This window comes from Astatotilapia calliptera, chromosome 5 (assembly GCF_900246225.1).
Source record: "Astatotilapia calliptera chromosome 5, fAstCal1.2, whole genome shotgun sequence".
Classification (NCBI taxonomy): domain Eukaryota; kingdom Metazoa; phylum Chordata; class Actinopteri; order Cichliformes; family Cichlidae; genus Astatotilapia; species Astatotilapia calliptera.
Genome location: NC_039306.1, coordinates 33,836,395 through 33,862,257, shown reverse-complemented (window position 1 = coordinate 33,862,257; position 25,863 = coordinate 33,836,395). Strand labels below are relative to the sequence as shown.

At 40.8% G+C, this 25,863-nt stretch overlaps 1 protein-coding gene across 2 annotated transcripts; it reads left to right on the top strand.

Annotated features, from left to right (window-relative positions):
• The first annotated feature begins 289 nt into the window (after positions 1 to 289).
• On the top strand, positions 290 to 25,573 carry elk4 (ETS transcription factor ELK4). Of its 2 annotated transcripts, XR_003272484.1 has the most exons (7): positions 290 to 498; positions 13,069 to 13,283; positions 17,438 to 18,211; positions 20,166 to 20,408; positions 21,918 to 22,037; positions 22,118 to 22,398; positions 24,199 to 25,573. XR_003272484.1 is itself a non-coding variant. In XM_026169022.1 (6 exons), exons 2-6 carry the CDS (start codon positions 13,077 to 13,079, stop codon positions 22,214 to 22,216), a joined length of 1,443 nt encoding a protein of 480 aa, XP_026024807.1. In that variant the 5' UTR covers positions 290 to 498; positions 13,069 to 13,076; the 3' UTR covers positions 22,217 to 25,573. The 2 variants fall into 2 exon arrangements, 1 of the variants encoding a protein (XP_026024807.1); XM_026169022.1 differs by having other exon boundaries at positions 22,118 to 25,573.
• Positions 25,574 to 25,863: the final 290 nt, after the last annotated feature.

Genomic DNA, 25,863 nt, shown 5'->3' with positions numbered 1-25,863 from the left:
GTGAGTTTAATGACGCATTAACGTGCTTTTGGTAGAGCAGGATTTTTTGCAACCAAAAGCAGGTGCAAACACTGAAGATTGCACGGTATAACTTTTAAGCCGATTTAATAATAACACTGCTAACATTAAACGCATATCCAGCAAGAAAAGCGACTATTCTTACACTAGTTTCGTAACTCGAATGCGTTTGATGTTCAGGTTTTACCAATAAAAAAAAAATCTAGTGCCGCCAGCACACTGAAGCAGTTGAAGGCGGATAATTCACTGAACTGGAAGTGTACGAGGAACGTTGAACGCGACATTATTTCCTGTTCAGAGGATATCTCGTCAGTGGGAGCCAAATACAGTTTAATGTGTTTGATGTTCAGGCATTTGCTTGACGTTCTGTTTGAAACTTGTTTCCTGAGCTATGGTCGCATAGAAAGCCCTCCGGAAATGTTTGGGGAATATTTCGATGCGGCTCGACGACTCGGAAATTCAGCGGGCTCCGCGAGCGAGGTAATGTTAGCAGGCAAAGCTAACGCCAGGTTAGCTAAGTGCTAACTTAGAGTTAGCAAAATAACAGACTGCTTTGATTTGTTGGTGTACGCGGATGTTTGCGCTCGCGCTAAACGTAGCTTCGAAGCTATAGCTCGAGACTTGCAAGTCTCGAGGGGGAAAAGACGTCCAGCCTGTGTTGACGGTGACGAAACTAGCAAACGTTACCTATCAACAAGTGGTCTTTTATTTTGAACTGTGTGGGTGCTTTGCTGTGACAGGGGAGAAAACCAGCAACTCTGGTCCTAGCGTTCGCACCACACGAATAACACACCTCATTTGACTGATTTGACCTAGCTGACGTTATCTGCATAGATAACATTTGCAGCTAATGTCAGGAGTTGCATAACATTCAGTGGTAATCTTCTTCCCTGGCACCAGTTTTGACACTGTCCTATTTTTGCCCTGATATCACCGGTTTAACACGACAGTTTGGGACAGATTGTGTGAGTGTGTGGGTTTGGGTGTCTCCATCCCAGCAGGTTTCGATGAGTCAGGACAGATTTATTATTCCCTGGCCCATAAGAAGCTTATATGCACACATGTTGACAGATACTGACGAGAGCATAAGTCATATTGAACCTGTTACTTGGACAAAATAACAAGAATCGCAGATGAAAAAGCCAGCAACACACAGCAGCAGCAGCGATCACCTCAGTAATAAGTTGTTGTGCGCAAGAGGAGTGGAGCTGTGACTTACAGGTACATAAAACCTGCAATAGGAGATGTTATTAAAACTGAAGAGTAAGCATGAGGAAAAAACGAGCTTCTTACAAAATAAGGCAGCCACGACCTTTTCCAAAACTACATCACTTGTAGATTACTGAGACTGGGCTCCAAGCATGATCCATTAGACTTTTTAAATAAAGCTATCATGCGCATATATATATATATATATATATATATATATATATATATATATCATCTGAACACAGCACTCCAAAATATAGACGGGGGTGATGTTGGGTGGCTTTTATCAATGCTTTTATTACTTTCATTTGATAAATGCGTAAAAAAATCTTTCTCACATACACACATTCGATTCTATGTACTAATGTCCTAATTAGGGCTGCCACAAACGATTATTTTGATTGTTGACTAGTCACCGATTATTTTTGCGATTAGTCGACTAATCAGATCATGTAAAACGTACGGCTTATTGCACCAGCATGTGTCTGCTCTTATATAACTATCATTAGCTTACAGCTTGATGTGTTTAAGGTATGTCCTAACTAAAAGTAAAGACAAGATGATAGTTTATTAAACTTTTGATGAAATTTGCAGATTGTCTCAGTGGAGTTTAATAAACTCAGCTCCTTGCTATCTAAAATATAACAGGACACTGGAGTAAATTCTCGACCATCTCACACTTCTGTTTAATCAGTTCTTTTTGACATTTATTCAGCTGTGTAAAAACTATAACTTTAATCTCAGCCAAACCGATTTTCCGAGGAACAAATAAAATACTGAAAAAAGCCAAACAACAACATTTTTAAGTTATCTAAGTGACTTATATATATATATATATATGAGTAGCAAAAGTCCGCGATGTTCTGGCCGCTCTAGTGAGCCTTGAACTGAAAAACGAGCTATTGAGCTGGTGGGTAACAGACGTCTCCAAAAACGTCGGAGCACTTTTGCAAATATGTGATGTCTTGATAAACCAAGCAGATATTTGAAGTTTACACAGCTACATTCTCGCCTGAAAATATGCTAAAAGTTTATTTTGTGACCCAGAAATAGTAATAAGAGTAATATTAAAACTAGAGCTGGGCGATATGAGATTTTTTCATATCACGATATGTTTTTTTCATTTCAGGCGATAACGATATCTATCACGATATAAGCCAAATAACTATATTTGTAAGATTTAAATGTGCCGTTGCTCACAAGTAAAATGTGAAATAATCAGCAGCTTGTTTTTATTTAAATATTTATTTCCCATAATAAGTTCAACAGGGTAGATGTACTTAAGGAACATGAGACTTTTTCAGATAGATAAAGGCAAATATTGCAAACTACACAAAAGGCAGCCGCTAAAGCGTTTAAGTTTCAAAATAGAACAAATGAAACAGACTAAATTGTCAATTCCACTTAGAAACAAAATATTAATTCTAAAAATAAATCTTAGTTTGTTTTACAGAAGAACAGACAAAACTGACTAACTTTTGTCAATATCAAATAAACTGAGAACTAAAAGGAAATTCTCAATCTCTCCTTGTTGTATAGCTGAGCTTTTCAAACAGTTTTAACAGTTACTTTAGTCTGACAAAAGCCGAATGACGAATTAGCGCTTCCAGTCAGAGACTGAGGCGACGTCCACACGTACACGGGTGTTTTTGAAAACGGAGATTTTCCGTTTTCGTTTTAAAAAATAATCCCGTCCACACATAAAGGGAGAAATGAAAGAAAACGCTGCTATGAACATGCCAAAGCAGCAGGTGGCGCTAGATTCCTAACCGTGCAGAAATGTTGGCCAATCAGAAGTCTAGAAGCCTCAGTGGGAAAAAGTAAACAAAGCTGGGGCATAGAAGCAGAACCGAGTCGTATGTGTGGAGGGACAGTAACTGTGTGTATATGTAAGCATTTAAACACTGCAGAGAGTAGACTTAACAGTATTGTAGAAATTCATTTCACCGAAACAATAACGTGGCGCACAGTGTGACGCATGCACCAGTTTATTGTATTTCCAGACTTGCTTTCGGCACAATTTACAGTGCATGCTACTCTGTTTTTTGTCAGACTTGAAATAGCCGAAATACCTTCACACTACGGAACTTCTATGGCTCTTCCGTTCGACAATCTCTCCGGCATTGGAACCATCATCTGTTTTCTCTTCGGTCACGCTCGGTTGATTTTTCTAGTCGGCACACTCATTTCCTCCATTACCCGCTGGCTGCTTCCCAAACAAACACACGTGCGGCTTGGCACTTGTGCTGTACGTAACAAGTCACGCGACGTGACGCTGCGGCTGTGATTGGTTCGGCTCTGCGCTACTGAATTTGGATCGGCTGACCTTTTTTTTTTATTTTTTTTTTTTTAAAGAGGACAAGAGCGGCGAGGTCTATCGCGATAGCTTAATTTCTCTATCGAGTAAAAGTTATATCGCGATACATATCGTTATCGTTCTATCGCCCAGCTCTAATTAAAAGTAGCTGCCGCCATTGTTGGAAACAGGAATTGGCTGGGCCGCACTATGAATCCTGGGATAGGTTGGGCCACGAAGGATACACCCGACCCATCCTTCACATCTGGGGAAATGAAGGACTCATTTTTCGGCCGTGTTTGAGGGAGTCTTCAAATTTGGACAGGCTTCGCCGTGTCGCTGTAATGTAATTGGCCTACAAATGCGGCCACCGAAATGTGGATACAGCTACAATACCAGGCACTGCTTCTTCTTCTTTGGGGTTTAACGGCAGCTGGACTCCTTGTACATTCCGTGCTGCCATCTTCTGTTTCAGTCAGTTATTGCACTCTTAAATCCTACTGCTTATTCCTGCGTCTTTCAAGATCTTAAAAGGCTTTAAACAACTCGTCGCCTATTAAATTAGTCATCGACGATCTTGAAAGTCGACGTAATCGTGACTAGTCTACTAATTGTGGCAGCCCTAGTCCTAATGAGGGAAAATGGTCAATAGATAAGTTTTTTTTGTTGTTTTAAAAATTTTTTTAAAGAACAGCCCTTCTTCCATTTATATCAGTGTGCATTGATATATTAGTCAACAAAACACAAACCTTCTAAGCAAAGTATTAAAAATTATTCCTATTCAACAATGATTAAGTCTCTCTAGTCTCTCATCACAAGTTCTCGGTAGCAGGGTTTTCCCTGGCTCGAAACTGGCCTTTATAGAGTTCGGAAAAAGTGTCAGCTATGTACCATCAGTGTATCAGCTAAGAAGAAACTTTACTCACATTTATAATGTTGTTTTGGCAGCATTGCTGTTGGAAATAAGTTAAGCACAGGGTTCTCAGTTCCTCACATATATGGACCTGTGCTGGTGCTGAATGATGGGGCTTGACTCAAAATGCTGGGAATTCTATGATATACTACCATTAAAGCCAGTAGGAGAGTGTGTGTGGCACAGTATTTGGACAATGAACTGTACAAAAATGGAACCCAGTCAAAACCAAAACATTGCAGCTTAGCTAGTCGATCCAGTGCCTTTTGGAAAATACAGCCAGTATGGATGGAGACAAAGATGTTGTATTTATGTGCTGTTTGTGCATTTGATTCATTGCATTCACAGAGCGCATGCATTGCATTCAGTCTTGAGAAAACTCAAGAACTCAAGACAACTGAAAGACGTTGATGACCACCACAATAGCAACCTAACCAACCAGTGCATAGGTAGCTGGTTAGCATTGACTTAATTTTCAAAGAAGGGTGAGTAAATTGTGAAAAGTAAAGCAATTGTGTTCTGTGAATGAAATAATTAAATTAACGCTGGCATACAGTCAGCATAGAGCTGTAGACTGATACCATTAGTACTAGGGCTGGGCGATATGAGGAAAATCTAATCACAACATGTTTTGGCTATATCATGATACACCGTATACTAATGTTGTTTTTAACTACATAGTGCCATAGAATTCAGGAGACAAAATAAAACAATTGAAATTAAAAAGGTGTTCTTTTTGCTTATATAAAAATTGTAAAATAAAAAATGTGATGACCTCAAATTACAGATCTATACAGTGAGTGACTATAAAAACACCTGACCAAGAACAGTCACAAGTATCACAGCTGATTTATTTAACATTTTCTTTGGCGTGTAGGGAGACGTTGACATGCCGAGTTTAAAACAGTCTTCATTTTGCAGTGGATGACTTTTCAGCTGGTGGAATAAATTCGTGGTACTGCTACCTTTTGCAGCAATAGTTTTATGGAAAGCTTTGCAAATGATTGCATTTTGTTTGGCATACTCCGTATGAAATCCGAACGACAGCGAGTATTCCCTCGCATGTCTGAAACTCCCGAAGTCTCCATATTTTTCCCTATCTGGTAGTATATAAGCACGCATGCTCAGCGTAGTGTGCTAGGTAGAAAATGTCCTGGTTCGGAGGGGGAATTAATGATGCATTCACAGCATGTGGTAGAAAAAACCCCAAAGCTGATACACTGCAGACAGCTTAATATTTCCAATTTATACGTGATGATTACAATAAAGCCATTTTAACCATTGTACGTGGAAAAACTTGCAAATATGCATGAAGTATATTCAGTATATTGCCCACCCATAATTAGTACTACATGATTAATACCAGCTTACTGTTGGAAACCAACAAGCAAAAGATCCTGTTAGGGTTAGGCGCTAGAGCTGGGCGATATATCGAGTTTTTAAAAAATATCGATATATTTTTATACGAGATATAAGATGTGACAATATCTTTTATATCGATATAGTCTATGTTACGTTATAATTATACTCGTGGAGCCGCAAGTTTGCCTCTCTTTCGTCCACTTTCGTCTTTACGCAACGTTACTCGGCCTCACCTCTCCTTCACTGAACACAACTCCCCTTCCTCCCCCATTGCTTCACCTGCAGGAAGAGACAAGATGGACACGGCAAATCTCCGTTAACGAGTTACTGCGCATCGCCCCGTGCGTGGGGCTGGACGGCGTCAACGTGTTAGCTAGCTAACCACGCTAACGAGCTAACCACGCTAACGCCATGCAGCCCAGAGGTGCTGCACGGACTAAAATCCTTTCATTTTCTCAAAAGTTGACAGCGCGCCTTATGTATGAATTCTGGTTGTGCTTGATGGCCGCGAACCGATTTTATGTGGAACACGGCGCTCAGCAATCTGTCAAAAATGTTTTAGTACGACTTTGGTAAGCTACGGAGCTGCACCGCTTGATGGATTGTCGGAGCATTACGGCTGAGCCTCGCGGAGTGATACGTACTGTGCTTCAACGTAATATTACCCTACTGTGTATAAGGACCATAAATGGCACCTGTTAAGAGACGTGGTTGCGAAGCGGATTTCAAACTCCAGGCTGTCAGTCACGCAGTACAAGTTGGGAACAGAGCAGCTGTGAAATCTGTCTTTGTTATAGTGCTCGTCTTTTAGTTTACATTTTGACTGCACAATTGTGAGCTTTTTGTTATGCACAAAAACAACATTGTTTTCTTTTATTTATGGAGCATGATTATTTAATAAATGCTCATAATTTATTTTTGAGTAAATTTTATGTACATCTGCTCTATGTTAATAAAAGTGCCTGTGTGACATCTGGGACACAGCTTTGACTAAGAACTCTCTTTTTGTTCTTACTTTATGGCTTTAAAAAAATATATCGAGATATATAGCTTATATCGCCATCCAGCTAAAAAATATCGAGATATGAATTTTGGGTCATATCGCCCAGCCCTATTAGGCGCTTTTGCTTGTTGCTCCACTGCCTTAAATTTGATGTCATTGTTTTGGAATGAGAAACTGTCGCACGCATTCCAGTGGTGATTAAAATAATTGATAAGGCTGCAGGCATTTAATAATTCTATTTTTTTTTATTCTATTGGAAACAGTTGTCCATTCCCCTTGCTTGTCACCAGACAATCGCAAATTACTGTTGAACCTTTCTTTTAACAGTAAACTAATACCAGAAATCCAAAATATACTGAACATGTTACAAGGAAGCTCATCATTCTATTGCCCTATCTTTGATAAATGCTGCGATTAGCCTGACCCAGGCTGCAAATGTGCTGTAAAACCGTGCATTCTAACATGGGTGTCTATGGAGATTGGCTACGTTTTGGAGCAGGAGGGCCACATTTAATGTGCCTGATGGTCTTAGTTGTGCAGCTCTGTTGTTAACGACTCTTGCTACAATTAGATACAAGTTGTAGAGCAGCTTGCTTGCTTATCACATACATTTTCCGCCCTCCATTTCAGATTTGTTTAGCTACATTTACTCTACACTTGCACGGTCTTTTGCTCTTAATATGCAGTGAAAAAATTGAAAGCATTTAGCTTTAGACTGTTGCTTTCCACAGCACAGCAACTGCACGAAAATTGTTGTCATAGCATTAAAGTGTGAGAAAGGACCAGAGATTCCAGGTTATTGTTTTCATAATTCTAAACAGGTTGAAAAAAGGTTACATGAAAAGTAGGATGTTGTTATAATGAAACGGTCACCTGCCCCCAGCCAAATAGAAAGAGATTGTCCACTCTTTTTTTTTTTATGTCCAAAAACTGCACGAGTCCAGAGAGTTGGCAGGATAAGGAGCACCGGAGACAAAGGGCAGCTATACTCTTGTGTACTTTTAGGGTTATGTGTAGTATCCGCTCACTCAGTATACATTTGTTCCTCTCCTGTCTTCACTATAGGACTTGCAGCAGTGTCACTCACAACATGAACTCAGCTGATTTTTTTCTAATTCCATAGAAGCCTTTTCCCTGCTGAGAAAAGGAAGTTCTCATTTTTCTTTTTGAAACCATATAATTAGGTGACCCTTGAGAGATGCACCCAGCTGAGGTAACAAGCAGGAAGAACTATAGTTAGGCTGTCTTGGCTGGTTTGAAGTAAGATGTACCAGTTGCCTGTGCTCTTGATTTCAAGACCACAAAGCATGGAACAAAAAGAAAATAAAAGTTGGTGCTTACAAATATGTGAGCTGCAATGTGGAGAGAGATGGCAGTCAACAACATTCTGTACACTCCTACATAGTCCTAATTAGTTATAGTGAGGACACCTGTGTGGGTGTGCCGCCTGTGTTTGTGGGCTGGAATCAGAGCGCACTGTCATATCAGTAAAGTCAATCACAAGTATGAAAGAAAATCACACCGAGGACATGATCTGAAAATTACAAAACAATACAGGAAACCAAAGTGTTATCAAAAGTCAGCCTTTTGATTGTTACTCAGTTGTTTGCAGTGTTGTTGAAACCGCGATTTATCTGCAAATAACAGGACTCTTTTCTGCTAAATTAGCATAATAAGCATATTCACTTGGTGTTTTTTCCCACCATGACTCAAAGACAGTCAGAAACACATGGGCCTCAGCAGGCCTGCATATATCTAATATGTAAATGTGGCAAAAATGGAGTTTGTGCAATTCTACTGAGCTTGAAAGTCAATATTTGGTATGACAAAATCAGATTGCTCTTTTCTGTGTTCATTATTCCTTCATCTTTGACAAGATCCCCAAATGCAGTTCCAAACCATGACAGAGGCTCCACCATGTTGTACAGATGCCTGGAAACACACACTGTTGTACCTGTCTCATGACCTCTGGGTATTTGGTGATGATTTAAACCTAAGATTTGAATCCATCACTTCAAAGGTCCAGCTGCTTTTCAGTCCAGTTCCTGTGTCATTTGGCATACTTCATTCTTTTCTCCCCGTTTCTCTTCCTTAAGCATGTCTTCTTAAAAAGGACACGCTACACACCAAAAGATCATATAAGTTATCAGTTTTTGGCTAATAACACTTTTACTAATTGGTGCAACAGTACTATTTTGTGTTTGTCAGTGATGGCAAATTCTGTGTGTCTGAAGATAGAATTATATATTGGTTCTTTGCTAAATTCTCTTACGCTGGTTCATCCTTTGAGTTAGGTGCCTTTTGTACTTGAATGATTCATAAGTCATAATAATAAATCCTAACCCATTCCTCTGAAAATGGTCAGGTAGAAGGACTGGACTGAAAACAAGTGAGTGAAGTAAAAATTTGAAAGACATTCAGAAATCCTGGAGAACTATTGCTCAAGATTACTGGCTTTTTGGAGGCCAAATCTAAAGAAATGAGAGCTGGCTTGAGGCTTTTGAACAGTACTGTACGCCACGGTATGAGGCTATAGTGAAACTGATCGCTTCATCACACAGCCAGTAAGGATTGGACAGAGTCAAATCGTTAAGGCTGCATGGTTACACTTTTACGGGTGGCAGTCGTATTAATGCTGCTACCACTGTCATTGCTACAGTTATTGTGTTATTTGGGGGATGCACACTTCTGATGGTGACCACCTCAGACTTTACCCTTCTTTAAAATTGCTGTCTACTTAAAAACCGGAGTGCAGTTATTTGTGGCTGATTTGTGAAGTGATGTAACCACCGTTCCTATGATGGCAGTTCTACATATAACACTTAGATGTAACTGAGTAGACAGTTCTTAAAGTCATTTGACTGTGCCAGGGCCTCTGACTCACCGTCTTTATCAGACAGTCCATGTATGTTCTGGTAACAAAATAATGATCAAATTCACTGTTGTTCCAAGGCAGCTGGCAACTGTTAAGGTGGAATGTTTTCCTACATATAATTTAGTGCATGAGTTGGCAGCTTGAGTTGTTCTGGCTGTTTAAATGCTCAAACATCTTTGTCTTTTAGCTTTAAAAAAAGATACACAATTAAAAAACAAAACAGGGAATCAATGAAAAATAACGACAGTAAGAAGAAAATGAGACAAGAAGAGAACTATCACTGTTGCCTCATAAATGGACACTGGTCAAAATGGTCAAAAATGAAAGGGTGCCAGATCTTTTCTCATTCCTTCTGTTTCATTTTAAGAAAAAATCCACTTGCTCCAAGTCTTAGCTCAACTAGCCAACAGTGACCATTAGGGATGGGTACCGGTGTCCGGTGCCATGATGGCACCGGTTCTGACATAAACGGTAGTAACCAGACCGAAAAGCAGCGCACATTTCGGTGCTTTATTACAGTGCTTTTTTTTCCTGAGCTGTGATACACTTCTAGCCAATCATTTTACGTTTCCGAGGATAGTAGGCGGGGCCAGGTACGTACGTTCTGTTAGAGCAGAGCTACAGATTAAAAATGCCCAAGGCGAAGCGGTTAAAAGTCTGGCTGTACTTCACAGCAAAATATGCAAACTCAGCAGCCTGCAACAAGTGCTTTAAGCTGATACTGTGATACTGTCAAAGGAGGTAACACCTCAAATCTGATGAAACACCTGGCGACGCATAGCGTTTTCTTTTTAAAGCCGAGAAATGCGCCGTATTTGATAGCTTGCTGCGAGACCTCACACCGAGCACATCTACTGCGGGTGGGTTGCCTGTTATGCAACATCCCCCAAAAACACGAAGAGGAGAGTCCTGGCCCCTAGCCCTGCCAGTGTAGCAGAAATGATGAGGATGATGATGCAGCAGCAGCCGTTCTTCTCTGCGTGAGTAGCTAATTTACGTTGAGTAGGCTAACCATGTTATTACATTAATGCAGGTAAGGTGAACTAGCAAACATCATCATAGCTACATGCGGCTGTCTTCTTGTTTGATGGCAGATACTCCCTTCACCCTGGCCAAAAAGGCTAAAATGACCAAAGAAAAAGAGGGAAACGGCTAAACATGAGAGGTTTAGGACAAAGTTTGTGTTTTTTCCATTGTTTAAGCACTGCTTCCAGCCAAGAGTGATACCATATATGCTCTATAGCTGCAGAAAAGGCTAACATTGTTATCTTTTTACAAAAAAAACAGCTGAACATGAGAGGTTTTTGGACCAATTTTGTGTTCTCCATTCTTTAAGCACCGGTTTGAGCACCGTTTGAGCACCGGCACCGTTTCAAAAGTACCGATTTGGCACCGGTATCGGATAAAACCTAAACGATACCCATCCCTAGTGACCATTTATTTTGGTTTTGTCGGCCCTCTCTCAACATACTCTTGAGTGGTGATTGCATCTTCTAGCATTTGAAAAGATGTGCATTAATTAACCAAGCTGTAAATATTCTTATAGCAATCTTTGTCAGAGTTCTGTCACAGTTATCCAGAATTGCACATCAATGATTCTCATCCTCAGCTCCTCCCCTCGTGTCTTAATCACTCCCACTAGAAATGTGAGCAGAGGAGGCAAGAAAACAGCCTTCTAACTTCTAACAAAAACGAGTCACCTTTGACTTGGATCCATCACTTTAAAGCAGTGCCAATTAAATGTGACCTTTGACATACTGTTCTGTTATAGTGTAACTACTGTTGTGCCTGTGATAACGAGGTGTGTTATTTTTGGTTCAGAATAACTGGTATTTAGTTTCAAAGTGTAAATGCGCCTGGAAGAACTTGTTACTTATTATACATTTACATGATTTGTGTGTGTGATTCTGTCTTTGCCTTCCAGACACTCGAGCAGCTGTTTAGTGTATGGCAGAATGAGTCTGTTAGATAAAGAGACAATTTTAGCCACATGAAATCAAATGTAATTGATTACTGTGTGGGTAAATGTGTGTTGAATCTGTTATGAATAAGGGTGCTAATTTTAGTGTGAAGTGGAGGCAGTCACTTATCACTTATACTTATTATACTTAGGACTCACCCGTTTTTATTCTTTGTACTTTTTGAGGGTGTTCAGGCGACTGTATCCCCAGAGAATGGAAAACAGTCTCAAGTTTCTGGGAAAGACCAAGAATGGAATTTTAGATCCTTTTAGGTATTTTTTTTTTATTTTTAGTTTTTTATTAAATTGTTTAATGTAAATCCAGTATTTGTGTTAGTGACCGTTTCTATTGTAGTTTATAATACGGAAAATTGTTTTGCTTGTCGTAATTGCCTTTTGTAAAATTTGGAAACAGCCCTGTCTAGCAAAGCGTGGGCCATTAGCAGCAGGGTAGAAATAGCTGCCTGCTACCTAGTCGGGGGTTGCTGCTTGTGGATGTCACAAGTGCTTCATAGTCCCGCAATGTTGAACACTACATTAAAGGCATGGTACATTAAAAATAACAAACGCTGGTCTGCACCAAGTTCTTCCTCTCTGGTCAGTGATCGAAGCTTAGCTGCTGTCAATTCAATTCACAACACGGTGCAGTGCAACAACATATCAGACACTTTTTTTAAATCACACACAGAGAAACAGTGAAAGGCATGAAGTTTGATCATCTTTATAAAAAAACAAACCCATAAAAGTTCTTTTAAAGAGTCCTGGGGTGAGAGAAGGAAGACAGGACAAAAGACATGCTGTGGAAGAGAGACAGAGGTTAATAACAGATATGATTCAATGCAGAGAGGTCTATTAACTCATATACAATATATACATAAACACCTCTGCAGATGACACACCTGTGCATATCCTGGGCCCCTTCAGCAAGTGATTTTCCATTTAGTATGAGTGTGTCATGGTCGTAAACAACCGCAGTCGTTCAGAATGCTCCTGCTCACCAAGATATGAAGACGAACCAAAGTGACTGTGTTCTCTGCGTATTAGAAATTTCCATCGAAGATTTTTGACTCAGTCCAGCTGGTAAAGAAACAAGTCTTCCGTTTATTCAGCAGAGTGTGTGGCTGCATTATTATCTAGCAATTCAGTTCAATTTTAGTTATACAGCGCCAAAGCACAACTACAGTCGCCTCAAGGTGCTTTATATTGTAAGGTAGACCCTACAGTAATACAATGGCAGAACCACACAGGTGAACAGTGCTTGTAGCAGATATTCCACCTGGTCCTGTAAAAGCTGTAAATCTTTAGTTATAAGATGTAATATAATATAAATTGGGGCCACATGTCTGTGGGATCTCAGTATTTGATTTAATACTGACCCAAAGCATCATTTTTTTATTTATTTATTTGTCCCTGCCTTGTTTTTTTTTTTCAGTGACAGACATGGACAACTCCGTCACCCTGTGGCAGTTCCTGCTTCAGCTTCTGTTGGATTCCAACAATGAGCAGCTCATCTGCTGGACCAATGACGAAGGGGAGTTCAAACTGCTGCAGGCTGAGGAGGTGGCCCGGCTGTGGGGAGCCCGCAAGAACAAGCCCAATATGAACTATGACAAACTGAGCAGGGCACTCAGATACTACTATGACAAGGTAAGCACGTCTATAGTCTTCTATCAGGTGAGATACATCGCAGCTGAAAGCTCAGGGTTTTTTTGTTCTTCAAGTAACAGTTATTACACTTTCAGTTCATTAAGACTGAACATAAACCATTCATTGTTCTTCAGTATTCTTAAACATTCAACCAATTGCAGGCTGGTGTTCATGTAGGCCAGATGATGTCAGGATATGTTTTTTCCTGTGGCTGATAGGGTGGGTACTGTGTGGTTGGTGGGCTACCAGCTGCTGTGAGCCTTAACTGCCTTGAAAAGTTGTTCTTTTGTTTTGTTTTGTTTTATTATTATTTGGGTGTTTTAAAAATCCCCCTCACCCAGCTGAACATGGCTATTTTAAAGAAGCTAGCAGAGGCAAAAGGGCTAAAGCTACTCATAGCCAGTCACAAGCTAGCAGGCTAAGTACAGGCAAAGGATCAAAGTGGTTATGAGGAGAATTATAGAGACAGGTGAAAAAGAGAGTAGCGTAAAAGTCTCTTTATCGAAGGAGTTTATAAACATACTGCAACGTGATACGAGTTACTGCCATTTGTTTTGCTGTACGAAACTGTTGCACCTGCTTCTGTGTTGTAAGCTAAAATATGTCAGGTCACTTGTTTTCAGAGTTTGTACCTCTTACAGCAGGAGAGCAGTTTATTTTCAGTTGTTTAAGTGAGAACTTGTGAAAACTGTAAAGTTGAATCATTTCTGTTATTGTGAAAATAAAACTTTTTATTGAAGAAAAGTTGTTTTTTATTTTATTATAGGTTTTAGAAAGAAAATCGGGTATAAAAAGAAGATCTGTATCGGCGGGATGCAGTTACAACAAATCAGAATCAGCCAAGAAAGTTGCAGTGATTGCAACTGTAATAATCTGAATCTGAGACTGGTCTGTTACTGGTAACTAGAGCTGGGCGATAGAACGATAACGATATGTATCGCGATATAACTTTTTCTCGATAGAAAAATTAAACTATCGCGATAGACCTCGCCGCTCTTGTCCTCTTAAAAAAAAAAAAAAAAGAACAGCCAATCCAAATTACGTAGCGCAGAGCTGAACCAATCACAGCCGCAGCGTCACGTCACGTGACTTGTTACGTACAGCACAAGTGCCAAGTCGCACATGTGTATTTGTTTGGGAAGCAGCCAGCCACCGTACCGCCCGGGTAATGGAGGAAATGAGTGTGCCGACTAGAAAAATCAACCGAGCGTGACCGAAGAGAAAACAGATGATGGTTCCAACGCCGGAGAGATTGTCGAACGGAAGAGCCATAGAAGTTCCGTAGTGTGAAGGTATTTCAGCTATTTCAAGTCTGACAAAAAACAGAGTAGCGTGCACTGTAAATGTGCCGAAAGCAAGTCTGGAAATACAATGAACTGGTGCATGCGCTACGTCCACACGTACCCGGGTATTTTTGAAAACGCAGATTTTTCTATGCGTTTGCACCTTTTGTCCACACGTAAACGGCGTTTTTGGTCACTGAAAACGAAGATTTTTGAAAACTCAGTTTTTGCATTTACGTGTGGACTAGAAAAACGGAGAAAACGCAGCGTCAAAGGTGTGCGCATTTTTTGACGTCACACTGTGCGCCACGTTATTGTTTCGGTGAAATGAATTTCTACAATACTGTTAATTCTACTCTCTGCAGTGTTTAAATGCTTACATATACACACAGTTACTGTCCCTCCACACATACGACTCGGTTCTGCTTCTATGCCCCAGCTTTGTTTACTTTTTCCCACCGAGGCTTCTAGACTTCTGATTGGCCAACATTTCTGCACGGTTAGGAATCTAGCGCCACCTGCTGCTTTGGCATGTTCATAGCAGCGTTTTCCTTCATTTCTCCCTTTATGTGTGGACGGGATTATTTTTTAAAACGAAAACGGAAAATCTCCGTTTTCAAAAATACCCGTGTACGTGTGGACGTCGCCTCAGTCTCTGACTGGAAGCGCTAATTCGTCATTCGGCTTTTGTCAGACTAAAGTAACTGTTAAAACTGTTTGAAAAGCTCAGCTATACAACAAGGAGAGATTGAGAATTTCCTTTTAGTTCTCAGTTTATTTGATATTGACAAAAGTTAGTCAGTTTTGTCTATTCTTCTGTAAAACAAACTAAGATTTATTTTTAGAATTAATATTTTGTTTCTAAGTGGAATTGACAATTTAGTCTGTTTCGTTTGTTCTATTTTGAAACTTAAACGCTTTAGCGGCTGCCTTTTGTGTAGTTTGCAATATTTGCCTTTATTTATCTGAAAAAGTCTCATGTTCCTTAAGTACATCTACCCTGTTGAACTTATTATGGGAAATAAATATTTAAATAAAAACAAGCTGCTGATTATTTCACATTTTACTTGTGAGCAACGGCACATTTAAATCTTACAAATATAGTTATTTGGCTTATATCGTGATAGATATCGTTATCGCCTGAAATGAAAAAAACATATCGTGATATGAAAAAATCTTATATCGCCCAGCTCTACTGGTAACACCACTTAAGTAACACAAAGAGTGACTAGTGAAACAGACTTAGCTTTCAAAGGTAACGGAGGCAGAGGGTAAAGAGCCAAAAGCACACAGTTGTGACAATTTCTCAATTTTTTTTCCTTAGTCTGAAAAGATTTATATACCCTCTATGGTTTTTGGACTCCTCATTTTGAAACGTGCACTTTGGAGCCAAAGCTGACCATATTTATAAACTGTACAATGCAGAGAACTACAGCGGTAAGTAACCGACTAATAAAATGACTGAATTTCACTGAAATTGAAGCACAGACTTATTGAATGGGTTTTGTCTCCCAGCGGGATGTTATTTATCAAATTAGGCCATTAACATACTCAAACCCTCAAATGTGGTCAAGCGATCGAGTTCTTTGACTCCAATTAGCAGAGCTAAGGCCTAACCATAACCGCATCTGTCAATCCAAGCTGACATGCTCCTTACTGTAAACCTCAGTAAAATCCAAACAGGAGAAGTAAAAACAAAAACCCCTCAGCTACCATGCATTTGTTGTGAAGGAGTAAAATAGCCATTAGTTGGAAAACCATTTTTAAACTGGAATGTAAATATGCTTTTTCACGATGTCAAGTTAAGGCTTTTAAACTGGGAGTCTGTGGTGATCACTTTGCTTTTGCAGCCAGGTTCAAGTGACCTTTAGAGGACCTGCAGTTTACTCATGGTAGCGTCATTCAGCTTCAGAGATAGCACCTTGGGCTGAGGGCCATACAGGTTCAGATCATCTCTGATTTCTCTAGTAGAGATCAGCAATAGTTTTCCCACTAAATGTGCAGCACAGTCTCCTGGCCTTGTTTTCTAGATACTGATGATTGTTTTCAAAATAAGATAATGCTGGAGTATATGACATTAGCACAGTTAATCTATGATCAATCACTTGTTCTATTCTTGTCCTATTTCTCGAATTTCAAAAAGCCCCTGAGGTCAGATGAAGCAGAAGGGAATTTTAAATTTGAATATTTAAAAATGCTCCCCGGCATGTTGTCCGGGAGGCAGAATGTTAACTACATAAAGACTCACATTCCAAAACGTGTACTGTAAGTTTGATCACATTCTGATGTGTGTGAAATCAGGTGTGCAGCTGTTGTGTGTTTTGAAGCAGCAGCTGGAGACTCGGAGGTCGTTTCTTCCAGGCAGCTGCATCAAAGAGCAACCATTCCAGAGTATATACAGACGTATAGAAAAACAGTTTTCAGTAGTAATCTGTGACACATGTGGCACCATGATTGGCTTCAAAGCAGTAGTAATGTCACCGAATCATTCCCACTTCCTCTTTAAGTACCACACTTGGTTGTCTACAATAAGAGTCAAATGCATTTTTGAGTGTGGGGAGGGGCCTTTCAAACCTACTGCTCTGTGACATGTTGAAGAGAAGGAGAGAGCTGTCTGTCTCCCACTCTGCTCGCGGTTTGGCTGAGTCTCAGGCTGACCCTGTGGGCGTGCAGGGCAGGGCTGGTCTGGTATGTTTGGCTGCAGCATTCGTGGTTAGTAGATTCGTACAGACAGGAAAGACGGATCTGTCCCACGCACAAAGCCTTTCTGTGGTTTGACTCTATATTTTTTCTTAGAAACATACTACCACAGTCTCACACTGCACTAGCTGTGTGCGTGCATAATTATCACGCTGTGTTTCTGTTTTGTAGAACATCATAAAGAAGGTGAACGGTCAGAAGTTTGTCTATCGCTTCGTGTCCTATCCTGACATCCTCAAAGGAGACGTCGCTCGAGCAGAGGGCGTGGATGCGGGCGCAGGGGGTACCACTCCACTATCGAAGAGGGCAGACGACATTGTGCAGGAGGCCGAGTCTGGCGACAGAGCCAGGGTGGGAGTTAGCGCAGCATCTCTGGCCTCCAGCACCAAGCAGTCGAACCGCAATGACTACATTCACTCTGGCATGTACACGTCCTTCACGCTCAACTCGCTGCAAAATGGGCGGCAGCTCTTCAAGTCCATCAAAATAGAGAATCCAGCAGAGAAGATGGCTGAGAAGAGGGCTGTCACTGCCGCTTCACAGGGCCAGGAGACGCTGCCTCAAACGCAGCAACCCACTGCTTTGCCCTCGGTCATCAAGTTCGGAAACACCCCTCAAAAACCAGCACCAGCACTGCCTCCTCAGGTTGCTATAGAGCCCGGCCTCATGCCCAGCCCCTTGGATTCTCTTCAAACTCCTCCCCGCAGGGCTGAAGACATCAGCATACACTCCTCCCTGCCACCACAGACCATTTACTCATTCGATAACATCCGCCCATCAGAACCAACGTTTAGCCTCCCAGATCTGACCTCAACCAGCCCCTCGCCCAATCTAGTGCCAGACTCTTCCCAGGAGCTGGTGATTGACAGCGACATTGAGTCTGGATCTTCTCAGCCCACAGACGCTCAGGCACCGGAGCCCACAAATTCTCAGGCACAGGAGAAGGCAAGTATACATTCAAACGCAGAGAGACAGTCACTCTGCTCAGTGGAACAATCACACATCATCATAGTACAGTACTGTGCAAGAGCCTTGAATCATGCCTCAATTTTAGTTATAATTAAAACTGAAATTATTAAAATTTTTCTTGGAGGTGCAACGATTTATTGAAACGTGCAAACAGACGTGGAAATACAGTACACATGAGATTGTACAATTTTAAAGAGCTTGAAACTCCATATTTGGTATGACCACCTTTATTCGTCAGCGGTACTTTAAGTAGTCTTTAGGAAAAGTTCTCCAGACTTCTTGAAGGACATTGAAAGCCATTGTTTGGATGTTGACTACATTTTGTTCTGTTTCTGTTAAAATGTTCCCACGCTGCTTCAGTGCTGGCTCTGGGTGGGTCACTGACTGATAGTAGGGCTGTGCGATATGACCAAAATCTCATATCCCGATATATCGTCCCGACAACGCTATAAATCACAGAAATGTAACATTTTCTGTAAATTCTGTGAATCTCGGGCAGCTCGACCTGCGTGAAGTGTTCTCAGCTGCGCGTCATGTAGCTGGAGTCGAGTGTTTTAACTGATGCATGAAACGATACATTTTTAGACATAGTTTTGGGTGCCTTGAAAAGCGCTATATAAATCCAATCTATTATTATTATTATAGTTGTAACGGCCGCCGTTTTCTTTGTATTTATTACACGGCGTGCTGCGGGGAAAAGCCTGTTCTAACGTTTGAGTCTAAGGTTTATTTTGAGCACCTGACGGCTCTTTTTTACTTCTCATCCATAAACTGTCTCCATACTCTTTCACGTGATTCTTGCATAGGTGGTAGAGGTTTGCCGGGTTTCAGTCTGAGGTGGGAACCGGTTTCCTGTATAATTTGCATAGTACAGTTTTCTGGTCCATGGCAGACTTTTCATAACCAAACCATGTACATGCTACAGAGGGACACGACCTCTGCTGTGTTTAACAGACTTTGGATGCTCACTGTTGGCAGTTTTGCCAGCCTTTCCTTCCCAGAACATGACCTTTAGATACTGTTCATCTGCTATAAGTAATTTTTTTGCCCCTTCTTTTTGATATGCCAAGTTTGCAGCTAATAGCTCTTTCTGAGTCACCTTGCAAAAAGTGCAAAAAGAAATAGGATTGCCAAGTTTTCTGTTACATGTATATACAACACTGTTTATTTATGTGCCTTTCTTTTTTGCTTGAATGATTCATAGGTCAGTGTTAAGCGACTAAAGAAACAAAACCAAAAAAAGGACTTGGGGAAAAGGCAGCCAATGTCTGCAGAAAAATCTTTGACAGGCCTTCAGAAAGTCTGGAGAACTCTTGTTCAAGATTACAGAAAACCACACAAAGTCTGGAGTTTTACACAGTACTGGATATCATACATATTTTTGAGTTGTCAAGCAGTTCATTTTCTTTAAAAATGGTAGAACTTTTTTAATAATACAGGATATTTGATTTAGTTTATTATGTGTGTTTTTATATTGATAGTAATAAAAAGAACGTCAAAGTGTATTTTAGAATTCTGCAGCTGCTTTTTTGTGATGCCTTAAATACTGGTGATAAAACAACTGACTGGATTACTCCATAAATTTTACAGTCCTGTCAAAGTCTGACTTTAATCTCCTCTCAGCGCTACACTCGATGCACCTTTACCAAGGTTATTATAGTTAAGTAGAACTCAGCTAAAACTTTGACTTGTCTGTTAGAATATATCTTTTTGACGTGGTACACCTGACAAATACCCCTCCATATAATGAAAAGTAGAACTAATTGAAAACAATAAACACCAATTTAAACTAGATATTTTATAAATAAAGTTAAATGGAATGAGCATGCCCACTAAAGTCACTATGGACTCCTGTTCTAGTTCTCTTTGGCGGGGTTGTGTTGTAGTTTGAATATGTCAGAGAAAAAACAGAGAACCTGTCTTTGAGCAGCAGATGGAGAGCAGCGTTGTCCTGTCTGGAGATGAGACCAGCATGTTGGACACTGAAACCAGTTCCTCCTCAGTGAGCAGCAGCACCACAGTCAGCACCCAGAGCTCAGGAAAGGCACGCAAGCCCCCCAAAATCCTGCACCTCAGCCCACCAGCTCTGCTCGTCACTGCCTCTGACTTCTCCCCCATGAATCTCTGCAGCCCCTCACTGCCTACTGCCTCGCTCACACCAGCAATGCTTCAGGTGAGTTCACAGAAACGGCTCAAACAGGTAGTGATCATGTCCAGCAGGGGGCAGCAGTGCTTCAGGATTAACTGATGCTCCCTTGCTTTGTTGTGTGTTTGAGTCTTCCTGGTCATGCTATTTACAGATCACATGCCTGCGTGCGCTGCTGTATAAAATGTCACAGTCTGTTAGATGTAATTGTGTTGTTGATTCACTATTTGTCCCCCAGCAGGCCAGCCAGGTCTGATCATGAGATCCAGCTCAGACTGAGTTCATGTTTTCTCTGTTCGCAGCCTGTGATGGAGTCAGAGCTGCACTGGTGGCATCAGAGGTTTTAGCTGTAGTTTATTTTTAATGCATGGTGATCCATCCTGTTATTTCCTGTCTTTCTATAAAACTAGATCAAAATCCTATCCAGATATTTTTAGACTGAATGGGGATCTTTTCAACTAAAGCAATGTGTGAGAGGTCTCGATCACTTTTAATAACAATGAAAGAGTAATTTCCAAGGTGTCATGTAAAAGCAGTTTGCTTCTGTTTGAATGTCTCTTTATGTTTTCAGGAAACTATTGTTCTTTTTTCTGATGTCTAACATAATGTCTGTGTTGTTGGGTAAAGAAGTTTTGCCACTGGGGAAAAAGTCTCCTACGTCACACAGCCTGGGACTTGTTTGTCTCAATTTGGTCACTTGGTATTTATTATTCTGTGTATTGTCTTTGAATGTGTCAGTGTGTGTCCTGCCTTAGACATCGTCATTATATGCCACATATAGTGTAATAACTGAAATAACACAAATAGAAATGAGTAATGTTAAAAGAGTCATGTGAGCAAGACGAGCCTGTAGAGATTCTCTAGAGCTGTTCTTGCAAAAGCAAAGTGTGTTTGGCACCACAAAGGATTCAGATCACAATTCTGATTGCAAAAACTGCCAGACAATAAACAAAAAAGAAAACCAAGTGAAAGTGCTTTGGCACTAACTCGGTGGTAGTTGTTCCTTTGGTTTGTGATTCTCTCTCCGTGCCATATCAGATCATATATCACATGCATATTTATTCATTCAAGTAGCTGTGGATGTGCAGATTCTCTATGATCCCCTTGGGTATCCTGCAGCATCCTAAGCATCCTACTTCCCGGACCTTGATAAGGTCTATTAGTGCGTTGTAATTGCATTCTCAGGGTTCCTCCGAGAAATACATGCTGCTGCTGCTAATGGGCAACACTGGAGTCGAACAAAAGCATCGTGATCCTAACAGTTAGACTAGAAATAAACTCCAAAAATGCAACGTGACACCTCTGTGCAGCACAATGACTAGAAAGTCATGACTCTGTGTTTTTGCATATTTGGATAGTGAAACAGTGAAGATGGAGAGGGAAGACATGCAGCAGGTCGCTGCTCTCTCACTGAGCCAAACTGACACCCAATGTGTATTTATTTATTTTAAAAAATCTGCTATAAAAACATCTTTATCATTTATGCACATTAATCTCAGTCTAGTTTAAGTGTGGGCCTTGTTTTGTCCTCCTTAGACTCCAACGCTTCTGCTGACTCCAAGCCCGCTTCTCTCCAACATCCACTTCTGGAGCACGCTCAGTCCGGTCGCTCCACTCAGCCCAGCCACGCGACGCCAGGGAGGCCACCTGTTCCAAGTCAGTGCCGCTCTCTGCTCTCAGTCAGTCTTTCTGTATCTATCGGTGCATCTAACTCACCCCTTGATAATCTCTTTCAGTTTCCGTCAGTCGTCACCCCCCAGTTCCAGATCCCAGTGCACAGCATGGACGGGACCAACACACCTGGCCCCATTTCACCGGACCCTCAGAAAACATAGGAGTAGCCCGTCTCCTTCTCCCCTCAGTACCAACACATTTGGACCCAGAAAGCCAGACACCTACTCTTCTCCCGCTCCTACTCCACCTTCTCCACCCACATCCAGGACGATGAGCTGAGTGTTTATTTCACATCACTCTGGTGCTTTGAAGTTCTCTGCCACAGGATTCACACTACGCTCAGGTGTGTGGAGAAGTGTCGGCAGGCCTGCTGTGTGACTGCTTTGCTGTGCTCGTTTATTTTCATCTTCACTATTATCTTAATAATATCAACACACTTAAACAGAGTCTGGCTTTTTTGGGGCTCCTTGTGTCACAAAAGTTGAAAGAAAGTTGTTTTTTGAAACCCCTTTTTTATGGAAGCAGATGTGCACGTGGACTGAACCCTCAGCAGCTGCAGTCTTCATACCTGGACACACGGAGCAGCTGAATCTTTCCTTTTATAGACTCAGACCTTCTTTTCTCGTGCTAAAGTGTTCTTGCCAAACACGACACCGGGCCTGCTCACAGTGATTCTGTTTGGTTTTGTGCTCAGTCCTTAACTTTTCCTCTAGTTTAAAGGATTTATTTCAACCTGCATGTTTACCTGCAGCTCCTCTATCTTTCAGCCAGGTCTCAACACAAATTTAAATGTTAAGCCTAGCCTCAGCTGCTCTGTCTTATCGTAACATGTGGTCATAATCCAAGCTGAACCATGAACCTTGCCTCGGTGTATCAGCTCTAGTGAATTGTGCGTCTCTAGTAGAATAGGTCTGAAATCCAGCATGAGCTGGTCTGCCTCCGGTTGGTAAAGCTTTCACGTGGGAATGAAAGAAAGCGAAGCCATAACTCTTTCTCCAAGCAACGACAAATCCTTCATTTGTAATTCAGGCATCATGTTAACGGCTCTTACCATAAGTGTCTCAAACAAACCATGTAAGAGAAAAGCCGAGAGAAAATAGCATAGCAGCCACTCTACTGCCACTCCAGCAGAAGCCGCTAAAGCTCAGTGATTAATATGCATAACATTAGTTCAGTATGGATGAAAGCTCACCTGTGCCAACACCAGTTTATCATTATCTGATGTAGTTATGCAAAAGACAGGTGATGTGGAGAAGTCTCCAGTACAGCATTAAAATGTATGTTTACAGCCTCTTGTTTCCTAACACTGAGGCTTCAAAATGTTTAAACCAAAACCAATTGGCAATGTCGTGGAGACTGTGTCCATCTTCTCTGTACAATTTGTTTAACATGCAGTAAAAATGGCAGACATCATATATACTGGGTTATTCTGTCAGCTGAGCTGGTGTTTTTAAAGACGTAATATCTTTGAGCTGATGTATTAGTTGATCTTTGGTGGGAGCTGAAACCAGAAGGATTCTTCTCCCAGGAAACATTCCCAGCATCTTTTACAGTCTCACTGATATCTGACGTGTTGCTTGGCGTGTCAGTGCTGTTGTTGGTTCCCAGCACTGGCTGTTAGTCATCTGAACATGCAGTGACGAGCCAAAGCATTTATGGTCACCTCTCATCATATGCTAATGAACCTTCATGTGCCACAGTGCACACCTGCTGTGTTGGGGATTATATCAGACAGTTGAAGGTGGTTTGTTGGTTACTAGCCCACACGCCAGCCTTGGTGTTCCATATGTGTTGTCGCTGGCCATTGTAAGAGCTATCTGCTTGTTTCTCCGAGATTTACTAGTTTGCAGTTCGCTCACAGTACCTTTAAACACACCCCAGATTATTCTCTCTTCATGAGAGCAGCCATCATGTTGTGGCTCATCTGCAGAAAAGCTCTTTCCCCCTTAGGACCCTCTATTCGCTGATCAGCCATGAGAGGTTTGCACCTTCTTTGCCACTGATTTTAAAGCCATACGTCTGAGTGACAGACTGAAATCCCAAAGGTGGTAAATCCCACCTTTCTATGCTAAACATGCAAATTGTACATGACATGTTTACACAATACTTGGATAAAACACACTGAATTTTGTGTGTTTACCAGACTTTGCACCCCAGGGATGGATGTTGGGGAGTGGGGGAACTTACTGCTCATTTCTGCTCAACTAACTGACCCCACTGTCCATCAGAGTGATATATGGTGCCTTACCACAGCCGCGCCCACGTCTCTCCCGATACTGGATGGAGGTAAAGCGATGGAACAGTATACCACAGCTCTCCTCTTCGCTTTTATGCCATATCTTAGACCAAACCCCGGAAGTTTGGAGTAAAACTTCACCAGGGATGTTTTGTGCACAAGCACACTGCAGCTCAAATGTGCCGCAGTGACCTTCTGGATGCTTTACTGTACATACGGACAGCAACATGCACAGCATGTAAAATGTAATCAGGCAGTGTATTAAAGTTGGCAGCCATGTCTGTTTCCAGCCTGCTTCTCAATGTTCTACTCAGAAAGTATATGAATATATATAGAAGACCTGTTTAAGCTTTTGTTTGTGTGTAATCTTCTTTATTTTCCTGTAACACAAATAGAATTTTAAGATTAATTTCTATTTTTGTAATGGCCAAGTAGTTAGATGTCTCCTATGTTGGGTTTTCTGATTTAATGTTCTCTCTTTGCATGTGTTTCCTCTTGTGGATTTAGGAGGAGGTGGCAACGACGGCCCCGTGGCGATGTTGGCCATTTTTGTTTTGTTTTGTAGGGAATCAAAGCCTTATGGGATAAATCTAAATCTGCATTTTCTATGTTATGTGTTTTGATAATAGTGCTGATATTGTAAATGCAGATGTTGTGATGAAACGTTTGCACTTAAATCTTCGGGGTTCCTGTAGTATTGGATTCTGTCACTTTTCTATGCCTCAGAGTTGCTCTTTGAAATGTTGTTTGCTTACTGAAAAATGTCTATTTTCCCAAAGGGAGGAAACAATTATGCACTTGGTATTTTATATGGCAAACAAGAGTTTAATCTTTTACCGTGTATCAAATAAATTTACAATAATTTGTAATCAGGCACTGCCACTTAATATTTATTTGTATGACTTTATACCCAATAGAATTGGTAAGCTATATTGCATATTTTTGCAGTAACTTTAATGAAAAAAAACTATGAAATAGCTGGAATGTGACCTCAACCTCAACTCCATTTAAAATTTCCTCTTGGCCTTTTATTCATCGACATATTTGTTTTTGTATTCTGATTTTATTTTATTTTTTCCCCCCTTGACTTTTCCTTCAAATGTAAAATCTTGTTTTGGACAAATTGAGCCCCTTCTTGCTTTGTATTGTCCAGTTCTCCAACTGTTTGATGCTTTTTTTCAAATGTTTACAAGCTGCTTGTCTTAAGTGGCGTATTGATGTGCGAGGAAGTGTTTATATCAAAAGAGTTAGGTGAGACCAATAATAAAAGATCTCTAACTGACTGCTTCTTTAATGTCCGCCAGGAAACAAACACGCGCATACACTCACACAAATCAGTTTCACTTTTAAATGAATTTCACTTTCTAAACGTATTCAGACTCAGAAAAAGTGAATTTAATTTTATTGACTGTAAATGATCAGGAATAGCCTCTAAATACATCGATTCTCTGTTGTAATTCCAGTAGTGCTGTAGTCCAGCAGCATCAGCATCAAGCTTGAAAACATTGCTACATTGTCTACATCACCACTTTGAATACAAGTTGTTCCAGACTAGGTTATGTGCTTAAGTTA